This window comes from Lepisosteus oculatus, chromosome 13 (assembly GCF_040954835.1).
Source record: "Lepisosteus oculatus isolate fLepOcu1 chromosome 13, fLepOcu1.hap2, whole genome shotgun sequence".
NCBI lineage: Eukaryota > Metazoa > Chordata > Actinopteri > Semionotiformes > Lepisosteidae > Lepisosteus > Lepisosteus oculatus.
The window spans coordinates 17,443,398-17,464,501 of record NC_090708.1 but is presented as its reverse complement, the minus strand read 5'-3'; the positions used below and the strand labels follow the sequence as shown (position 1 = coordinate 17,464,501).

General features: G+C 40.6%; 1 protein-coding gene and 1 long non-coding RNA gene across 4 annotated transcripts in view; one reads left to right on the top strand and one right to left on the bottom strand.

Moving 5' to 3' along the window:
* Nucleotides 1-6,654, bottom strand: part of LOC102686486 (ephrin type-B receptor 3) — a 63,533-nt gene extending 56,879 nt beyond the window's left edge. Inside the window, exon 1 of one of the 2 annotated variants that reach the window (XM_015361404.2) lies at nucleotides 5,921-6,654. In XM_015361404.2, coding sequence (XP_015216890.2) covers nucleotides 5,921-5,978 — 58 coding nt within the window. In that variant the 5' untranslated portion in view covers nucleotides 5,979-6,654. The remainder of the gene's footprint in view (nucleotides 1-5,920) is intronic. The other variant, XM_015361403.2, reaches the window with a different exon arrangement.
* Nucleotides 6,655-12,554: 5,900 nt separating this feature from the next.
* Nucleotides 12,555-14,031, top strand: LOC107079170 (uncharacterized). Of its 2 annotated transcripts, none has more exons than XR_001480142.2 (3): nucleotides 12,555-12,679; nucleotides 13,071-13,141; nucleotides 13,711-14,031. It is a non-coding gene; the product is annotated as an uncharacterized lncRNA (long non-coding RNA). The 2 variants fall into 2 exon arrangements; XR_001480143.2 differs by having other exon boundaries at nucleotides 13,071-13,152.
* Nucleotides 14,032-21,104: the final 7,073 nt, after the last annotated feature.

Below are 21,104 nucleotides of genomic sequence, written 5' to 3'. Positions count from 1 at the left end.
GATCTCTGATATCAAGGTGTTAGGGGTCCTCAGAAACACTGCAGGACCCCCAGAAAAGATTTTCACTGTAAAATCTAGCCAGAGCTGCTAGGACCTTTATTCTCCTTTTATTTTTTGGGAGGAGATAAAGAGAGCAGCAGCTCTATGAGAGTTTATCTACCAATTTGCCTGTGTTATGCTTTTGAGATTATTCCACTTATGCTATCAAAAGGCAATTACTATTTGAATTTTACATTTGTTTAACATTTACCAGGACCAGCAAGTGAAAACTGAAAACCTGGTCACATGTGAAGAATATCTTTTGTCTCTTGAGAGACAAATCCGATTCTCTCATTTATTTCCAGTGTGCTGACTAATCCAGACAATCCTGGCAGCCCTTCCTTGATTTTAATCATTTATCAGTGTCACTCGAACCCCTTCCCAGAAAACAGATTTCGGGGAGCCAAATTTTGGCTTTGTGCAGCTGGTCCAGTATTGTAAACAGAAATGTAAACAGCCAAGTCCGAAACATTTTAGCTGTTGTCCTGTGAATTTTTGCACCTGGAACAAATATGGATCCTAGTTTTCTTAGGATCACTGGAAATGTACAAAAACTAAAATATGGTAAAGGACAATACAGAAAAAAAAACACATACACGTGCGTTTTTTTTTTAATTTAATCACATTCGAGAAATTAACTATTCAGGAGATTACACAGATCAGATTTTTCACTTCAGCAAAAAGCAGAAGTTTTCCTTGGAGAAGTTTTAATTTATACCTGAAGAGCTCTCCTAGAAAGTAGGGGATAGGGGGAGCTCAGATTATCTGGACAGATTACATACATGACCACATTTCCTCTACATTGAGGTATACAGCACTAAAGTGTCAAAATCTGCAGGGCGCCGAGATGTGTTTATGTTTTACTGGGCTTGGAATACATGACTGTGGTCGATTTTGGTTTCAGTAGCTCCGAAGGACAGTAAAATGAGCTGGAGTTAATGTTGCCAAAAGCATGCAGAACAGAAGGGTGAAAGACTTCAAGTAAAATAAAAACAGGTATCTTTGTGGTAAATGCAATTTCAGTTTGGCCACAAACAATGATCGATAGCACTGTGTGGTATGTACAGTTCATCTTCCCTCTGTCATACATATAACTCACAATGGGAATAGATTAGCTAATCCGTTTGTGCATTGTAATGTCATTAGTATCATTTATTAAAAAATAGCCACATGCTTTCAGCCTCTGGATAATCCATATCACTCGAATGACAAGGTTGTGTTTATTTCAATGACTGTAAATTGGAAACACATTTTCCTCTTGTATGCACACTGGAGTAAATCACTCTGAGAAACAGAACATGCAGTATCTCACCAACCTGTTCTGTGGATAGAGCTTACACTCTGTTTCACTGTAAAATATCTTGAGCTACAGTGCTACCGACATCAGGGACTCAGCAAATGGATTTGCAAGCTGTATACTAATCTACACTAAGCACGCCAGGGAACAGAGGTTTGTGTTGACTGCTCTGAAACTTTGAGAGATAACTTTTTGGGGGTAAATTGGATTTGTATATTTTTTAAATAATCCCTCCTCTGCAAAGGTTATATTTTGATCTGTCAGAGCGCAGCAATTCCTAGATCTGTAAAGTTGACTCAGATTTTTTTAATGAAAAGCGTCTCGAATTCTCTCTATGTTCCCTTATAATATGATAATTCATTTTGATACTAAAATCAGAAGGCACATTTTTACAGAAAGGGCTGTGGTTGTCTGGAACTACCCCCGCCATGTTGTCGAAACGGATGCCCTGGTCTTTTAAGACGTAGCTTAGCTACTTGCAAATGAGCAAGTGAGATGGTTTGAGGAGAGATGGCTCCTTTCATTTGAAACTTTTCATATGTTTTTATAAGAAGACTCACTGAAGCATTGAGTCCTAGAGATCTGTATAGAATACCATACTTTATACAAAATATGAGATATTATCTATTATAAAGTATAGAACACACAATATAAGGATATTATTGGACGTCTGATTTTCAATTCATGACAGTGGAAAAAAAGGGCTTTTTTCCTCCTCTGGTGTCTTACCGGAAATCTGCCTTTATCGATACTTTCCTTGTGATATATTTTTATGCATCGAGTAACGTGTTAAGAGACCACTATCGTTGCATTTAATCACTTACACAGGGCACACCAGTGCACAGAACTGACTGGGAGCAAATGAACCGCATTCCATCTAAAACACAGAAACGCAAACATGTGAAACTCTCCTGTTCTGCCGTTCTTAGTGCTGCGTTTTAGCGCAGACAGCAAACATTTGCACAGGGACTCTATCCCTAGTAACAAACAATGAGCCATTAAACCTTCGCATTGAGCAAGTTATATAAAAATCTTGAACAAACAACTTTGCACAGCGAACCATTTGTCATTACTAAATTATTTTATGCCTAGCTTCTCTAATTGATATTTTATGGTATGTTTTATTAGTTCAAAGTGGGTTTCAGTACATTTCTTCGAGAAAAAAAGTGAATGGTAGGACTCGACCGTGATTTTGACTCACCTCTCGTAAGTTTTAAATATTTATTTAATCACGTCAAACGAGTTTTCGTGGTGTAGTTTGTATCATTCACGTGTGAGCACATACACGCTTTATCAACGTATTTTTAGGCATCTTGAAAAAAAATATTTAAAGATGTGTAAACTTCGTATTTCCCGTGCTCCTACGCGACGACTGAAACAGCCCCTGTCTCTGGGGACAGACTGGACCTGTAGTTGGTATAATTTCATACAAAATCGTTGGCTTTCATCTTCCAGGTCAGACGACGCGGTGTTTGTAAAGGAGGTAGAATTTAGTCAAGTAAATCATTTTCAATACTTTAGGGCGCGACCAGCATATATATGTGTATTATATATATGCAAAATATGTATGAATAATTAACCTTTCGAAATAGATCACCATCATTCGGCACAACACAACAGGACCGGTACATTTTTTGTATGCTCAACTTAAACACAAAGTGTTTAATAGATAAGAATTTGATCAATAGCAACAATAAAATGTTTCGTGTTGCTAGACCAGAATGGTATATATTTTACACGCTCACACACGTTAGCACGGATTGCATATAGGAAGGGCCTTTCAAAACACAAAATCCGTAATACAGCACCCACCATAAACACAACAGTAAGTGAAATGTACAGTATTTGTAGAGCACCATTTGCCCTCGCAGTGGAGGGACATTCTTCACAGTTCAGCAACAGGGGCTATTGGCGTGTCTGTCTGCCTATGCTTTAGCGCTCCAGCCGCGGGCCGAGCATTAGTCCTGGTCGCTCCTCGAAAGCCGGAGCGGAGGCCATAAATCACACAGCCATATTAAAAGCTTAGCTAAATCCTGAACCAGGTCAGCGCTGAAATTTATGGCATCACTTAAGGTGGAAATAGATTGCTTTAACAAAATATATCAACTTCAGTACAGCCTGCCTGCCTCCCCGTGAAAGTGCTTTAACTGGCTCTTTAGACCCCCAGGAGCCTGTGGTCTTTCATGCTGATCTGCGGTACATTCTACCATTTGAACATTGCCCTCTCCGCAGATAAAATACACATTCGTTTGTAAATGTGCTTTTTAAAATGCGTGATTTGTGGCCCAGGGCCCAGTCATCTATAATACATTTGCAAGAAAGGAAACACGAATTTCCCATTATGTTGTTTTGTAATTAAACAAACCCCGCATTTAAGTAAAACGTAAAAGCAACATCAATTAAGCAGTCTTGCACTCGACAACCAAAAAAATGCTAGCCATTAGAATTTTGGTCCATACACCTTTAACTTTTCTCAATGATGAGGGTACCAAAAAGGGAATTAAAAGTTGGGTTTATTTTCCTAAGAGCAAGAGCAGATAGGACTGCGTCACTCTTTTGTCGAAGCTTCCGAGATCGCGGTTTAAGCGGTGCAAGTTACCTTTAGCCGTTTTATCAACATTTGGCTCAGAGCCTCGGTGCTTTCAATCTAACAAGCAGACCAGCGACTCATAGAACTGTGAAATGAGAGAAGAAAAGACACGTTTCGTGGAAATGCCGCGCGGTGCCAACACGCGCTTATCTCGGTGGTCATCGTGAAGTGGTTGAAGCTCAAACGGACAAACAGCCTATTTCCACAAAGGGTACGGTATGTACTGTTGTGTCTATAAAATCACAAAGTAACTGCTGCCTTACTGTAAAGGACCAACATAGGGAAAACACCACATCAACCAGAACTTTCGATTATTATTGTATTATTATACACAAAGACCAACGCCTTGTCGTAACCTCCGCTTTATAATCATAATTATTGCACGCGACATTAAATGGGTTTTGATTTTCAATCGGATACGTCTGAGAAATGTTTAAGGACAACGCACTGCGATTAAATAAATGGTCTTCAAAGAATATTATAATGTGACTTGCATCATTGAAATGTGTGCCACTTTTATTTAAATTAAATGTTTATCATAGTGCAAACGCGTTTCTCGATTTAATTCAAATGGGTGAAAAATTATTTTCCAGGAAACAACGATTTAAGGAGAACCTTTACGTATATGAATAAAATGATACGTCTTGACGGCGTTGCAATTCCTTCACCGAAGGTTTAGGTTTACACAGAGAGTAGCCGAGGTGCCCAAAGGTCCCCTATTGACCGCCGCTGAGCAGAGCGCCGGTGCGCGTAAGCGAGCCGAACTCCGCCGCTGGAGAGATCAGAGGGTAACGCGGCTTTCCTTGCAAATATTTTCTTTGGAGCAACACAAAACCTCATTCTACAAACAATTCTCCTTTTTAAAGAGGGGTCGCATTTGTTTCTTAACGTCTTTCCTTACAATTCTGACCAATTCGGGTTTATTTGACCAAAATGTTTACATTTGGTTTATAGCCGTGACAAAGTAATTTGTTACACTTTCTTAGGGCTTTTCTTCCCATTTTGAACAGCGCAGAAAGCCGATTCCCGGGACTGGCGAAGAATTACCACCACAACTATATATATATACATCCATAACACAAAAAAGATGAGGGAAAAAACTATCAAATATATCAATAAAGGCATCAATAAATGGTTTATAAATCGTTAAGCAAGGGTTTCCAGTAATTAAGCAAAACTTAAGATTTGAAAAGGTTTTATTGACAGCCCACATCCCTTCAAGACGCCGATCAGTAGAGGTGATAAGAACTGTTTGCCCGGCATTGGAAACATTTAAAACACGGACTTGTTACTTTGACACAGTCTATGCACGGATGAAACCCCCCCTGGTAGGATATGCATCGCACTTAGCCAGACTTGGTAACAGCGAGAGGTGGCCCGGGCACCTTTGCTGTCTCAGCGCGGGGCGTGCGGAGAGTCCGCAGGGCCGGGGGCAGGTTACGGGGGGGCTCCCCGGTGTGAGACCGTGTTGCGCTAATTTCCTCGGAGGCTCGAGTACAAAGACAAGGTTGCGTGGACAGTAAGAGGTCCTTTTAACAGGAATACACAAGGAGCAATGGACGCTTATTCTCAGCCTCACAAACGCGTATTAAACGGAGTGATTGCATACCGGGCTGTGTACTATCGCCCCCCTCCACCCCTTCAAAAAATATAGAGACCTTGATACTTTAAAGCTACATGAAAACTTCAAAGAATCTACCCATTTCCAGCAACTACGGCATTTAAAAAGACTGAAAAAAGTCTGTAATATACGTGCATGTGCGAAAATCGTTAAAACAGAACGGACAATCAAATGAGCACAGATACAGAGCGCAAACAGAATTTGATCAACTTTTCGCTGCATTCTAGTAATAGCCACGCAGATTAAAGCCTGGAAAGACCTCGTCGGTTAACCTTAAATCGTTATACAAATAGTAATTCCTGATTTTTGTTTTACAAGAAAGGGTAACATTTTCCACAATTTAAAACTAAAATGTGGAAAATGTTTAACTTACCTTCAACAGCTGAAGCCACGGGCAGCAGAAGGCTGCACAGAAAGACCCAATAATCCATTGTCACAGACCCAAGAACTCGGACATGTAAAGTCACAGGGAAACGGAACAAAATTCCAACGTGGTGATCGGTCCAGTATACTCCGATCCCCCGCTCTCAAGAACGAGTACTGCCTCCAATCCAAGAGCCCAACTCCCCACACAGTGCTCCCGTGGTGCTGTTTCCGACACCGGGACAGTCTTCGTTTCTCCAGGCGATCAGAACCTGACAACAGCCTCGCTCCTCGTACCTCGCATTGAGGTGTTTATCCCTGAAGTTGAGTGGGTAGAATCACCCCGTGTTTATAATCGCGAGCGATGAATGAAAACGGTGTTATATTTACTAGATTCAAGCCGTGCTAGTTCCACAGGGAGAGTCAAGACTGTCGGGCAGGTTCCGGTGTCGGATGAAGGTTCGGAAAAGAACAGATAGCCCCACTCGCTGGCTACGCTCTCTCCATGCCACAGTAGTCCAACCATGTACGACTTTTACAAGCATGTACATATATACACGTCTGCGTGTAGAGAACTCCAGTAAAAGCGCCGCGGTAACACTATAATTCCCTGAGCTACTCTCGGCCCGGCTGCTCGCTGTTGCTACCTCTCAGTTCGCTCTCCGTGTGCGTGTTGGAATGAGCGAGTCTATGGCAAGAGCGTGGAAAGAGAGACGGGGAGGGGAGGAGTTACAGCGGCTGTCTGTCTTCTCCTAATGGGCACACCCCCGCAACTCATTCTCAAAGCTTTGCGGGGCTGCGCTTTACTACTATACGCCGATCGCTTCTCTCTGTGATACCCTGGGACTGTGGGGCTTCAGATCAAACGGGGACATTTAACCAGGAGGCTTACAGCGGTGACGCAGCGCCCCCTGCGGGACAAATATTAATTGTAGTAATGTTGCATGACAGTACAGACTTAAAAATTGCAAGAATTGCAACATAATCTATTTATGGTCATCGTTATCCATTATTATATAAGGATAAACTACGTTTTTGATTGTTTGAGGGTGAGTATAGAACTGCGAAAAACTGAGGCCGTTTGCGTGTATCTAGTTCTGATTTCGTAAATTTTGCAATTACATTTGTAATAAGGGCAATTACGAACATTGCCATGCAGCAGATTGTCAAGCATTCCAGAGGATACGTTTTTTTTACATAATTACTATTTGCCCTCTCAAAAGTCCCTCTCTTGAGCTCAGAGAGGAAAGAATCGAGCCGATTAAACCTGGACGAAAACTTAAACAATCTACCCATTAGCGCGCCGTATTTCCCCGTGGATACAGAAGGAACAGAGTCTTGCTTTTGACTGTTAAGGAAAATCTCCACGTCTGCGTTGCACTCGCAGTATTATTCACCAGTCCTTGCGCACAACAAACGTTTACGAAGACATAGTCATTGGCTTTGCTAATGACAGCACTTACCGCGCATTACTAATAAACAAAACTGGTCCCGAACAGAACTGAATCTCAATAAGTACATTTTTGCCAGCTGAAAATAGTTACTTTATTATTTCATAGGCAAGGACAGTGTCTGTAAAAATATGAATAAAAAGGCGAGCTCACTGGAAAGCACGTTAAAAATGCGAAAAGTCAAAGGAATTTTAAGAAATGTATATCCATGTAATTTACGTATTTTTATTAAAACATATGGAAATGCTCAGGAGGAAAACTTTATGCGCAAAATAATTATCAATAATACGAAAATGTACTAATTAAATATCACTGCGTGATTGTTTATAATTTGGTTATGTGGTTATTTCAAAGCATTTGTTCAACACATTATGCATCTGTATTTTTTTTCTTTTTAGAAGTCACCTTAAACTGCCCTTTACAAAGCTGGAACTCACACGAAACCCGACTGATAGAGGAAATGAAGCTGAATACAGAAACGACTCTCCACGGCTGCAGTTAAGATATGCCTGGATTGCGGCGAGTTAGTCTTTTTAAATAAATCCCTTGTATATCTATATAACGAAGAGTGTTCTAAATTAGCATAACCGTTGGAAATAATAGGCAACAACAACAATAGGTCATGGAGTGCCTACGATCGCCAGGCGGATGTGCGGTGCGGACTGACACCGGGACAATCCCATCGCTCTCTCTGCGCTCCAGCTGCCGTGTCACCGAGACAACCAGCTTAACCAGATCTAAGGCCGCGCGAATTACTGCTGAAACTTGTTTTTTTATCTTTAAATATAAGAAAGTGTTGATTACCAAATAATTGCCTGTAATTTCCAGTTTGCATTGTTTATTAGAAGTAGTAGTATTGTACACAGTATGTAATTACTATTAATTATTGTTAAAAGTGAAATATAATTGAAATCAGGAATAAAAGAGTCTCACAAAAAGCTACAACACACAATATTTAAATAAGATAAACAAGAGAATGCTAAACTGGCCTAAATATAGCAATTCTTCTGAAATTGAGAAAGGTTTATAATGATTACTAAAAGTTACAATCGATAGGAGACTAGTTTGGTCATCTAGGCCGTTATAAGTAGCCTGTTAAGCAGAGAATGTAATCTCAAGGCATAATTAGCTATTTTTGCAGTAGAAGTATTTTTTTTAATAATTTAAATCAATATTTAATTATATAATATTTAAACTAATTCTGACAATTTAATTATTTCAAACCCTTAGAATTGTTGACATGCTACGCGTCATTTAATAAATATAGCAACGTCTCTTCTAAATAGAAGTCATCCACTCAGAAGTCATCGCTAGTGTGACACAACGGGGAGAAACAACAAAGAGTAAAGAGGATTTTTTTATAGGAGGAAATATTTTCGATATTCACCCCGAAAAAAAAGTGAAAGCTTATGCTAGTTGATAAATATTAAGTTCTTAAAATACAAATGTTGCTTTGACGTTATTTTCTACACATACCTCCATTAGAAAATTTTCTGAGTTTTGGGAAAGTATCCTTTGCAATTATTTAACTGGATCTTGATTAAATTTGCTGCTGCTGGGATTTTCTGACATGATAGGGAAATTATGGCAGGGTGAATTACGCTGTTCTTGACCTTACAAACGACTTTACAAACTCTAGAATAGTGTACTTTTATCAATATCATTATCGATTATAATAATGCGATGATGATGATGATGGTATACTTAGGGCATTTGATGGTCATGATTTCATTAATAGGACGTTAATATGTTTTAACTGCGATATAAATGCGTCACCATTCTACCGCTCCCGGCGACTGAGCACAACCCCGTCTTTGGTACAGGTTGATAAATATTTTAAACTGCGAAACCCTCTCACAGTTTCACAGTTCAAGACCCACCGGGGCTCTGCCGTTTTAAATGCGGCCCCGTGTAATTTCTTCTTCTGGTTAAAGCCTGTTTTATTATTACATACAGAATTTAAAATGTGGACTGAAAAGGGGTCCAAAATAAACAGTTCCCTGACAGTGTAGATTACTTCTATTAATAAAAATGGTTTAGTAATAGAAATGCAGTTCTCCGAAGAGTATGAGAGATGACCTATAGCACGAGACTGATGTACATCGGCTCTGCAGGTCAACGCCCAGTCGGACATATCTATGGACACGCAGGAGCCGTGTGAGATACCAGACAGGTGAATCAGACACAGGTGAGAAAAGGGATATGCGCTCACACTGCCCGTGAACTGAACGTACTTGAAGAGGGGGGAAAAAGCGCTTTACTTTCGAACCGTGAGGTGACTCACTCAGCATGTGAAGAGAACGCTGACTTCACAGTGATTATAATCATAATGATCTGGTAACACTGAACTGAAAGCGTCTACACGGCTCTGCGAACCGGCGCTGACTCGCCCGCTTTCTTCGTTAAACCAGAGCTCTGTAAAAAAACAAAGCAATGGCCTTTAGTTTAACAAGAGGCAAACCCATAAAGTTTAAAATTACACGAAGTGTCGACATAACAGCCGTAGGCAGTTTTGGTCGAAGTGTTTCATATCCCACTCTGCGTATAAAGATTCCTAATCTTGTTCAGCTGTGCACGAAAAAGTAAAAAGCATAACTTTGTTTTGTACTAACATGACATATAATAATAATAATAATAATAATAATAATAATAATAATAATAATAATAATAATAATAATAATAATAATTGTTGTTTTTGATGGACATCGTGGTATTTCTTATGTTAGTAGCACTCCGTTGGCTATTAAGAATTAAATTAAGCTATAGCTCCACATAAGCTTTCATCATTGTTATCAAATATAACAGATTTTACATCTGGGAACTGTAAACGCAGAATAAATAATACCCCCTTTACTCCCTAATCCATCTAGAGTATTGATTGATTGATCCGTGCTGTCGTTGACGTGGTTCTTCAGTAAGACCTCTGGCAGTTGCAGTGTTTATGAACCCGAGTGAAGACTGGGATTGTGCTCTGAACCTTTTCGCCCGGGTGAGTAAAGGCCGACCGTCGGTTTAATTTCCGTTCTCTGAGGGAAACAAGCCTTCAACCCGGATTGCCGGAAAGAACCCGGCTGGGCACCGACCCACACGCTCTGATAGTGAGGAAAAGCTTTTTCATTCTTAAACCCAAGGTGTGAACTCGGACAACGGCTACCCTAAGGCAGTTAATTAATGAATAACTCGACAGGGTAGTAGCGCGTACAAACTCATTCTTTGACCGGAATGTCAGTTTAGTCAAATATTGTGAATGTACAGTGCTTTCTGTATTGGTAACTTATGAATACAGAAAATACGAATTAATATATTTTTTATTAACACATCATGTATGATTTATACATAATCATTAATATTTTTACATATGTAAAAAGGAAGTAGTCATTTTGCTTCATGAGTAGTTACTGTTCCCTAAACTGGTCAAAGACTTGTTGCAAAGTTATACAGCCAATTCTTCACTCACTGTTGAAGTATTTTATATTCAACGAACAGCAACAATAATCTTGTGTATTCAAAATATTACTGAAACTGCCAAACGATAATGGAGAACCTGCAACAAAAAAATATTAATCGTTTAATTGTCATTGCTAACCATAGTGATGACGACGCTATACAGTTAACAGGCAAGTTATTAACGTTTTATATGTGATTTATACTCTGTAACTTTGTTGTAAAATAACACTTGCAAAAAAACATATTCATCCATACCATGAACCAAGACGGCACACATTAATTTACAGGTTCTTAAAAACCTACTCAGTGTCTGAATATTAGATTTCAAGATGAAAGAATTTAGTAATTGCTCACTGCTCTACTTTTTCGCGTTTTGCGAAACTTTGTAACTTTGTGCATAGGTTTTTAGTTTCGACAAAATAACACGGAGAACAAAATAAAATAGTTGCACGAAGAGACTGAAAAGCCTTTTCAAGCCTTTTAATGTTTTTATTTTCAAAACCCAGCGCACGAAATATGAAACAAAGGGGCTGTATCTTTCTGCACTTGTAGAAACAGAGGCGCATATGATATAATGTAGACGCTGATTAAATCATATACTACAGCTTAGATGTTTCTCGGCGTGAAAAAGAAATCCATGCAACGTGGTTCTCGGGGTGGGCAGGGTCCGTTCGTCACTCTTATGTTCTCAGGGAGAGACGCCATAAATCCTTTAATGAGCGTGTCTCCTGTAGCTGGGCTGGCTCTGGTGCGGGTTTCTGCTGCTCCGGGAGGTGTGAGTGGGATGAAAGGCCGGCCGGCGTGTACTGTGCCTTTGCCGGCTCTGCGCTTATGTCGTGTCAGTGTGTTTACGCCGACACGCCGAGGTTAAGCAAGGGTAATCCCTGGGTTCACCCCCCAGCACAGGGCTCTGCGAGTACCGAGCAGTCCGCCCGAGAATACCTATCGAACGGTTCCACGACACCAAACCTCTCTAGTTCAACAGGTTCGGCTGCAATTCACAATGTGTAACTGTTGGGATTTTTTTTTAGCAGAAGCCAGATGTATCTTAAATCACCGTGATGTTTACAACGAAGAAACGATTTCCTAGTCATCTGTAACCGCGTTACATAGCTCGGGAAGCAAAGTAATAAAGTAATATTAAAAAATAACGTGAACGGAAGAAATGTAAAGAAGATTTGATTTGTTTCGTTTCAAAGAGGTGTTTTTTTTTCTCAGCATCTGCTTTCGAAGTGTCTGATTATTCGTAGAATATGTTAACATTATTTGTGACACACTACTCACCTGAAGCCAGTCTCTTTGCGGTGAAGTTACAGAATGATTTTACAAGCTGAAAGGTCACACATTGCCGCGATCAGTAAAGTCGCTTGGTTTTGCCTCCCGCACGATGAATTTGAGTCCCGAACTTCCCTTCGCGTACGGAAGAGAAAAATGGGCCGAGTGGCTGTGGGCTTACGTTTGCAACCGGGCCAAGGTGTAAGCATTAATGAATGTGTATTTTACTCTTTTGGTGCTTTAATTTTGATCTGATTATCGTACATACAATCATTATAATAATCATTCATAGGGCATACACTGTCTCATTCCCACAGGAAAAAAAACAACAATAAATACATGCATTAGTCATATCAGTTCCTTTAACAGTAATTTCTAAACATTCTTTCTGTAATGTTTGGGCATCGTCAGGATTGTGTTTGTTTCCAATTGCTGTGCTGAAAGACAATGAACTAACTAGTTGGTATTGTACACTGGCAACTGCAGAAGACCCACTCCAGATAAGTGTCAACTACACTGAAGACAAACACCCAGGGACTTGCCCTGAGGAGCAGTGTAAATTAAGACCATCAAACCCAACCCTACAGTTATCGAAGGTAAGTGCTTTGCTCAGCCCTGTGCTTACTGTTTGTTAGTCTGCTGTTATGGGAAGGGCCGAGCAAATCCCAAGCAAAAAATGAGCCTTTAAAAGAAAAGCAGTTTAATGAAACACCTACATCTGTGTTAGTGGTAAACAAGTCCAGGCTGGATGTTCCAAACTAGAACATCTTTGAAGCTGTAATGAGGGGGGAAAGAAAGTGCATTAAAGTACAAATCAGGGAGTTGACCAGTCAGGGCAAATAAGTTTTTATATTTAATAAAATCTTTTAAGTTGTGGATCTTACACATTCCGCATACTTTTTCCAGCCTTTTGAGAGCGTGACTTTCCCTGTGACATCCCCTAAATATCATTCTGTTACCTGGCATGAGTTTCTTTTTTTATCTTAGAGATAAAAGAAACATTGAGAGAAGGAGAGTGTGAGGTGGCGGGGACAGACAGTGCACTCTTCTCCGGCTTGGTGAGTTTGAGGTTAGTTTAAAAGACATTTTTTCAGCTTGGTGGAAGCTGGTCTGAGCAGTGGTGAAGGCAGGGCTGGGGGTTTCAGTTCCACACCTGGTGCACATTAGAAATTCAATAAGTAAAGTGGCAGACATTTTATTGCCATCTGGAAGTTTCTCTTGACCCCCCCCTCCCCTCAACTCGAGCATCCCTGGCTACCTAATAGCGCTAATGCAGTGTGGACATGGCTGTATCACCTTCCTTGTGTGTGTTGGGGGGGGCACTGTGAACTGGGGTCTGGAGAAGCTCAAAGGGCTTTGAAGCGAATTCCAGGCCGGGACAGACAAGTGAAGTTTTCACAGCCTCTAATCCCCAGCACTCCCAGGGCGCTGCAGCACTTAGACAAGATCACAGACAGGCCGCTGCTCCCAGCCTGCCGCCTCACGTGCTCCAATAAATCAACCCCCACAATGCCACTCGTCAGTGCTGCTTCTGCCCGATTTCCTCTCACTGTGTCTCTCGTCTGTCCCTCCCTCCTCCCTCTCTGTCTCTCTTTCTGCACGCCCTCCCTCCCTCTCTCCCCTACAGTATGTCTGTCTTCAGATGGTACGTGCTGGAGACACATGTCACCCCCAGTTGCTTCTGGGCAGGACTACGTTGCAGTCTGCTGTTCTGGGAGTGTAATGCTGAAACATCGCCCAGGCAAAAGCACAAATCTTAAATGTGAATGTTTGGCCCCGTGCTTCTGTGAAAAACAGCAGGTATGTTGTGACGTTGTATTGATCTGCAGGAATATATCAGAAAGCATTAGCATCAGTTCTACACTGGGATTAAGCCAGTCATCAGTGTCTGGTGTCTTTCACTGCTCTGAGAGCCTCTGAGAACTATTGTCCGGCTTTGGGCTGACCAGTGCAGACCACCCATGCAGCTGGAGATAATGGACTTCATACTTGAGTGTTTCAGCTATCACTGCTACCATATGGACATGGTCTGTTTCTGAATTCATTTTCTCTCCATTCAGAATGCAGTGTTTTAGTGTCAGCGTAGAGTATCAGAGTTATGAGCAGGAGCTGAGAGAGGTTAGCAGGTTAGTTTAATTTCTTTGGGTCTGCCACTGTCAAACTTCGCTGCAGAACTGATTGCGGTAGAACACGCAGATGTCATGGTAAATAATAATGAGGCAAGATGTACATTGTGAAGAGCTGTGGTAATACAAAATTATCTTATGGATAAGCATGGTAAATCAGTGCTAGAATGAATGGAAATACACTGCAGAATTTTTAGAATGCCGATATCCCTTGTCTCTGTCAATCCCTGCCCATTCACTTGGTCAAGAGTGGGGAAGAGCAGGTTGAGAATCAAATACATTTAGAATGAGTGTAAAAACACAGACACTGCAATGAGCAAGGAGAGTGAAGCTCTTCACCTGAGTGGTGGTGTAGTGCATACAACTTGTGGGTTCCACAGGGTAAGTACAGACACACAACCACACTGAGAGCTGGAGGATTCGAAATGGAGCCAAGATCCTACCGACACAAACACAACTCCTGGCCAAGACTTTGCAGAGCCCAGAGAAGAATAGTGCTCTCTGTTTACCCAGCTTAGGTGCTGAGGCATGAATTGACAGGTAATGCCTGATCAAGACAGAAAGATTTATTGCAAACAAATTGATAGGAAACATAATGAGACAATAAAGCTGTCTACAGGCCCACTCTGGCAGTGTGCCTGGGTATCTGTCAGTCAGTCTGTCTTTCATGTTATACGCCATCCTCTTTTTTTCCCTTGAAAACTCTTGTTTTCATTTTTTTCCGTCTTTGCCTAACACGTAAAACACAAAACATGTTCAAAAGCAGTCCAAACTTTTTGGCAAGTTTTCTTGCTCTTCCGTGCGGTTTGGATGGGAGTAACTGAGTGCGGTCAATTTCGTGATGCTGTAGCAGAGAAACAAATTAGACTCCTATCACAATTTAATCCACGTCAGAGTTGCAGGGTCTTCTATAGCACTAGTTGCTGGATATTTCTAGCCTCTTTCCTTGATTTTCACTAAATATGTCTAGACAAGTAGGTCAAGTTAAAATAGTATTAAACCTACAGCCTTTCTGTGTTATCAGCACACCTCACACTAGGTCCTGCAGCTCATAAAAGCTGAATAGTTCTAGCTATTTATCAGTGTTAAATGTCACCTCAGATGTGTAGGTCTTTTCCCTGTGTCTTTCTGTCCAGCAGGGTAGGGTATAGAGTTTTGGGTCAGGAATTCGGCCTAATCTGGCTGCAGGGATCCCTTTCTAAACAGAAAATAAGTGAAATCCACACAGATGCCTCTGGCCAGAGTTTGTCCTGGATTCAACAGCATTAAGTATACTAAAAGTACAATGGTAGCCTGGTGCCAGAGTGTTGGTTTTACACAGTGGCAGATTTGGGGTATAAAGCTTTAATGTTTTGCTGCTGGGCTTCTCCTGAAAGGCTCTTCTAACTCCCCTAGTTAAGAAGCATTGCCTCTAGTTAAGTGTACCTGGAGATGTTCCAGTTAATTTAGTGGAATGCAAAGTTGTGCATTTTTTGTATTTGGATTCAAAATCATAGTGGTTTTCAGTTTAAGTTTATTGAGAGATGCACGGATACATTCTTCTCTTCCCTTTTCCTCTCCCCCTCTCCCCCCCCCCCCTCCTTCTCTTACCTGGCAGGCTTGTTTTGTCTGTGTCCACGGTAATCGTATCCAGCAGGATTAATGAGGGCTCCATTGTTTAAATTTCAGTTTGAAGGACCTCTCTTGCTGTGTCTAAAATGCTTCTTAGCTGCAGGCTTGTTCAGAATATATTCAGCCACATGTCATAAGGTTGGGTACTACATTGCCACCTAGAGCCACCATTAGCCACATTATGTCAGAGTTTAAATTGAACTTAACCTAGAGTTCATTCTCGGGTGAAGCAAATGTTATAGAGAAAACAGAAAAACGACCATTACAAGAAAAATGAATCGGGTTTATAATCCAATACAATACACAAACAAAGTGAGGAATGACACTGAGACAGACAAAGGCTACCGTACAATAAAGGTATCCAAAACAAGGTCTTCTGTGAACATAAGGTCAATATAGTGTTTGGTTGTTTGTTTTTTTGTTTGTAGAGTTAAAACCTGCCACAATCTATACCTCACCCCCATCTGCCACCACACCTCCACTTATATCTCCCATCACCCATCGCTAACATTGGCACCAAGTGGTTGAGACACTTGCAGAACGATGCTGAAGACATTTAGCTCTTGTTTCTGTGTGCATTCCACAACATTGATGCTGCCAAGTAAACACTGTTCATCTCTCAGTGGCTATTAACTGCTTCCTGCTCCCATCCAGTGCTAATGAGCCCTGCCCCAATGTGTTCTCAGCACAGTTACGCCAATGTGTCAAAGACTCATCTCCTAGTGTCGCCGCTGCCAGCACATTCCAGGAAAACCGGTTCATTGGCAACCCTGGAGAGTGTGTGGGGTCCCATTAGTGATGGACACATGTCTGCAGGAGAAGCATAGCTCAGACCAGGCTGATGAACAGACTCCTTCCTCTGAGTCATTCAACTGTGTCTTTTTCTCCTGGCTGGGAGCTGGAAAACCGCTCAGTTTGTATCTGGAGAAATATGACTGAGAATGTGTTCCAACATAAATTACTGGGGTTAAAACATGCCTTGCAGAATGCAGCCCAAAACTAACATAGAGCTAGCTGATGATCTCAGTATAGACCAGGACTCTAGCATTGTACTGCTGAGCAATGCAGTCCAACACCCTATTAAACTGACACTGCAAATTGTGTTCACTAATACTAAAATACTGAAAACATGGACTCATTCAACAATGAGCTACCAAACAAGTAAAGGGACCCTTAAACTAAGCTGCTAAAAACAGATGCAGCATAGCATCATAACACAGGGCTACTAGACACAGCAATAATGTGGATGTACTGAACAGAATGCATCCTAGCATTCTAAAATTGAGCTCCTGAAAACTGTGGCCCTGACTCAGACACTGTACTGTTGTAATACTAAGCTACTGTATGGAAATACCATCCTGGACATCTCTCTGTCTGTTGTCCTACTAAGTGCAGGTTTGTAGCACTCAGAGTCTGTAGTTAAAGACAGTGATGGTCCGTGAATCCCATGAGGAACAACAGCAAAAAGTGGCAGCCCGCACTGTCCTCAGTACAAAGGTCACAACACATCAGCCTCTCCTTTTATTTTATTAAACTCTTGTGCAAAGGTCAGTTTTGTAGAACGGAACCTCATCTGCAGTACAGAGTAAAGCTCAGAAAATATAGACCGCAGAATCCAAAACCATTATTTAAAGCAAATCAATGCTCATCTGCCTCTTCTTTTTCCATTATAATAATTATTATTATTAATATTAATTTGCCTAGCGAATGCTCTTATCTAGGACAACTTATGTTACTAGAACAAATACGAGATACACAAGAGCAATAATTGAACAGATTCCTTTAAAATCCTCACGGGCACTGACACAGTCAAGACTATGGACATCAGAATCAACAGTGAAGTGCAACCCAGAGAATACATGGAAACCCTAAAATCATTAAGCACTTTTTTGCATATAAGTTTGTGGGAGTCTGGAACAAGAGCTACCCAACCATTTTGGTGAAACTGATACTATTATTTCAAGAAATGGCTGGATCAGATTCATGGATTAATTAGCATGTGAAAGCCAACAAATGAGATGAAAGCTACAAAGAAAAATCAGGTGTTTGAAGTTAACAAATAATTTCCCTCTTCTAGATAATGTGAAGAGGTAATATAAAAGGCAAACAAAATGTTTAACTACACAGGACTTAAATTTCAAGGATTTTAATCAAGGAATTTTATGTTAAATGCACTAAGACATATTGTAAGACTTTATTTAGAATATTGTGTATAATGTTGGCCCCACGTTTAAAAAAGATAATGCTGCTCTGGAATTCTTACACAAACAAGTACATCAGCAGTATAGTATAATGACAGTATAATACAGAGTGTAGTCTCAACCTGCACCCTGTGTTTCCTGGATTGGCTCTAGTTTGCTGTAATCCTTACCATAATATAATACATAGAGCATCTTTCTGATAATACCTGGATATAAAAATTAGATTTGGCATTTCTATTTAATTTTTATACCCCACCCAACTTTCCGTCATTAAATCATTGTTCATTGCTTGGCTCAGCTCTACAGCCCTTGTGTTAAAGAGGTTTTTAACTACACCTATACATCCTTTAAATACATTGCAGGGAAGCCACCTCCTTTCAACCCGAAGGTTTGAAACCCTCTTTATGTGACCGTTGCTCAGCTAGCCACCCTCCTTATACAGCACAAAGCCCAAAACATTTTGGGAATCTGATTCACACATCCTCAGCCCTCACTGGAACCTGTGCCTTGTGACCAAAAAAGACATCGGAATAGCCCTTGATAATATCTTCTGCACAGATTTGTACCGTGGTAAACGTGTGTCATAAATTGACAATTGAGCCCAGATTAGGGCATGCATGTACTATAGAACTTACGATAGTATTTGTGTATAATATACCACGCTTTCTTATAGCACTTATAGCTGTGTTGACTGTGTTAAGCTGCTGTTGCGGGATCAATAAAGTATCTATCTATCTAAATGTGTTTGCCATGCCTCCCTATACATTATACTGCTTTTACTGTAATTCTTCTGTCTATTCCAAAGTGTCTTTATCTTCTAACACCAGTCTGGCCTGCAGGATCTCACACTTGCCTGTGAGCTCTCTTCCTGACTTCTACCTCTTTTATATGCTCACTTGGGTTGTCCTGTTTCTCGGCTGTTTTTCTTTTGTGTCACTCTTCCACTGTAGGGCCGACAGTAAAAAATCACAGGTGTGGGCGCTGGGTGAAGGTGTCCTCCACCAGAATGTGGTATTCAGATTGGCACATCCACAGTAACCCATCTTCTCAGACTCAGCATGTGCTGAATTGTGTGAGGTCAGGCCCTAGACTCAAGGCACAGTTTCTCATGTAGCTCTGAGGACTTGACCCTCTCCATCCAGACAAACACAAGTGATGTGTCCACTTGTCTACATCATTTACATTGCCAAAGGCCAGCCTCTTGGGACCGGAGGTTTGAGCACTTTTTAGGTTCTTGGGCAGCTATGTCACTGGTACGATACCTGTTGAGCTCTTGAGAAGCTATGTCTTACATTACAAGACCTGTTGAGCTCGTCAACCTCAGGGTAATATTCCCATTAAATCAAAGCATGATCCCTTTCATACCCTTAGGCAACATTCCCTTAAGTGGGCTTTGCTTTCAAGAATGCTAAAAGCAACAGACACAAAAATGGCTATTCACTTACAGTATTTATGAAGTGTAATAAATACCAGAAGTGGAACTGTGTTTACTGTTGATACCTGTTCTTAGTGTATTGAATACACATTCACAATACACATAGCAAGTAAAAGTTAAGAGGTTCCAGTGCAGTGGTTTTAAAATTATGGGTCATGACCCCAAAGAGGCAGTGGATTCATTTTAGTGCAGTTACCTGGACATGTTTAATTTAACTTAGTAAATCAAAAGTCTTCAGATAAGCGTCATAATAATAGTAATAAAAGCATTAAATTACAGCTGTTTTATTTTATAATACTTCACTTGCCTTACACAGACACACCTTTGTCGAGAATTGTCTGAAGTGGTTACTTAGCAACTGTCTCAGCATGTTGTGGTTTAAGACAGCAAAGTTCCTGTAAAAAGGATTTTAGGAACAGACCATTTTTGGGAGGAAAAGTGGTGAAAATGGGAGTGATGAAGGAGAATTGATTGTTACCTGCAGCAAAAGAAGATTGGACACAAAATATTTGAAGAGTGAGAAAAAAATAAACTGTAAGGGCAAATAAAAATAAAATACCTGGAATTTGGGTTTACATAGACTGGTTCAAGGTCTTCATGTGTGTTGCAGTTTTGGCAAAGGAGAGTTCAGAATGTTACCTCACAGTTCTCCACTCACAGGGTCCCATTTCACAGGTGAACTTTGTTTTCTAGTGTCGGATATCAAGATTTATTATTAAACCTAACAAATAAAGTGACTACATTTTGAGGATATTGCAATTGCATTGTGTTGTAAAATATAGTATTGCATTGTAAAATCACATAGTGATTTTTATTTAAAATATGAGGTTTTCTGGAGTAATGCAGGGAACTGGGTGTTAGTAAGGTAGAAACAGGATCAGCACATCTCTTGATTTCAGATTAGAGTAATTCTGGCTTTAACATAAGCACATGAGGAAGGTTATGACTGAGATGTGACTTTTGCATATCTTGTTCATTTGGCAATTCATTAATTATCAATTTTCAAACTTTTTCTTGAAGAATCCCAGAATGTGTAAACAGCATGTTTTAAGTAATTAATTGTCTCCTTTACATACCACCAACCCCCACAAACAGAGGTAGCTAGTGGTAAACTCTTCTTCATAGAAGTATTACTCTTCTTAGACAGGTTCTAAGAGAGCTTGAAATTGTTTGCAATTGTAAGAATGAATAATTGACAATCCATTTATCCATCCCTCTTCAGAAAACCACTTCTTCTTGGTAAGTGCCACAGGAATCCAGAACACAGACATATCCCAGATGCACAGAGCACAAGGTCTGCATACAGGGTGGGACATGATTTCAACACAGGGGTACACAAACATACAAACATATCTTTGGATGGTGAGAGGAAACTGAAGCATCATCAAAAACCCACACAGACATACGGAGACTATGAAGACACACACAAGGCACACACCAGTCCAGAATCAAACCCAGGACCAAAGAGGCACCAGCACTTATTTCCACTCAATCGTGTGGCTCTCTTGTACAATACAGTCATAATGCAGACCACAATACAGGGTAGATTTACACAGCCTGTTAAGCCACATGTGCATCTCATAGGACTCACAAATGTACCAACCTATTAAGACTCCTGTTTGGAGGGTCTTTTGAATAGCCCACAGAT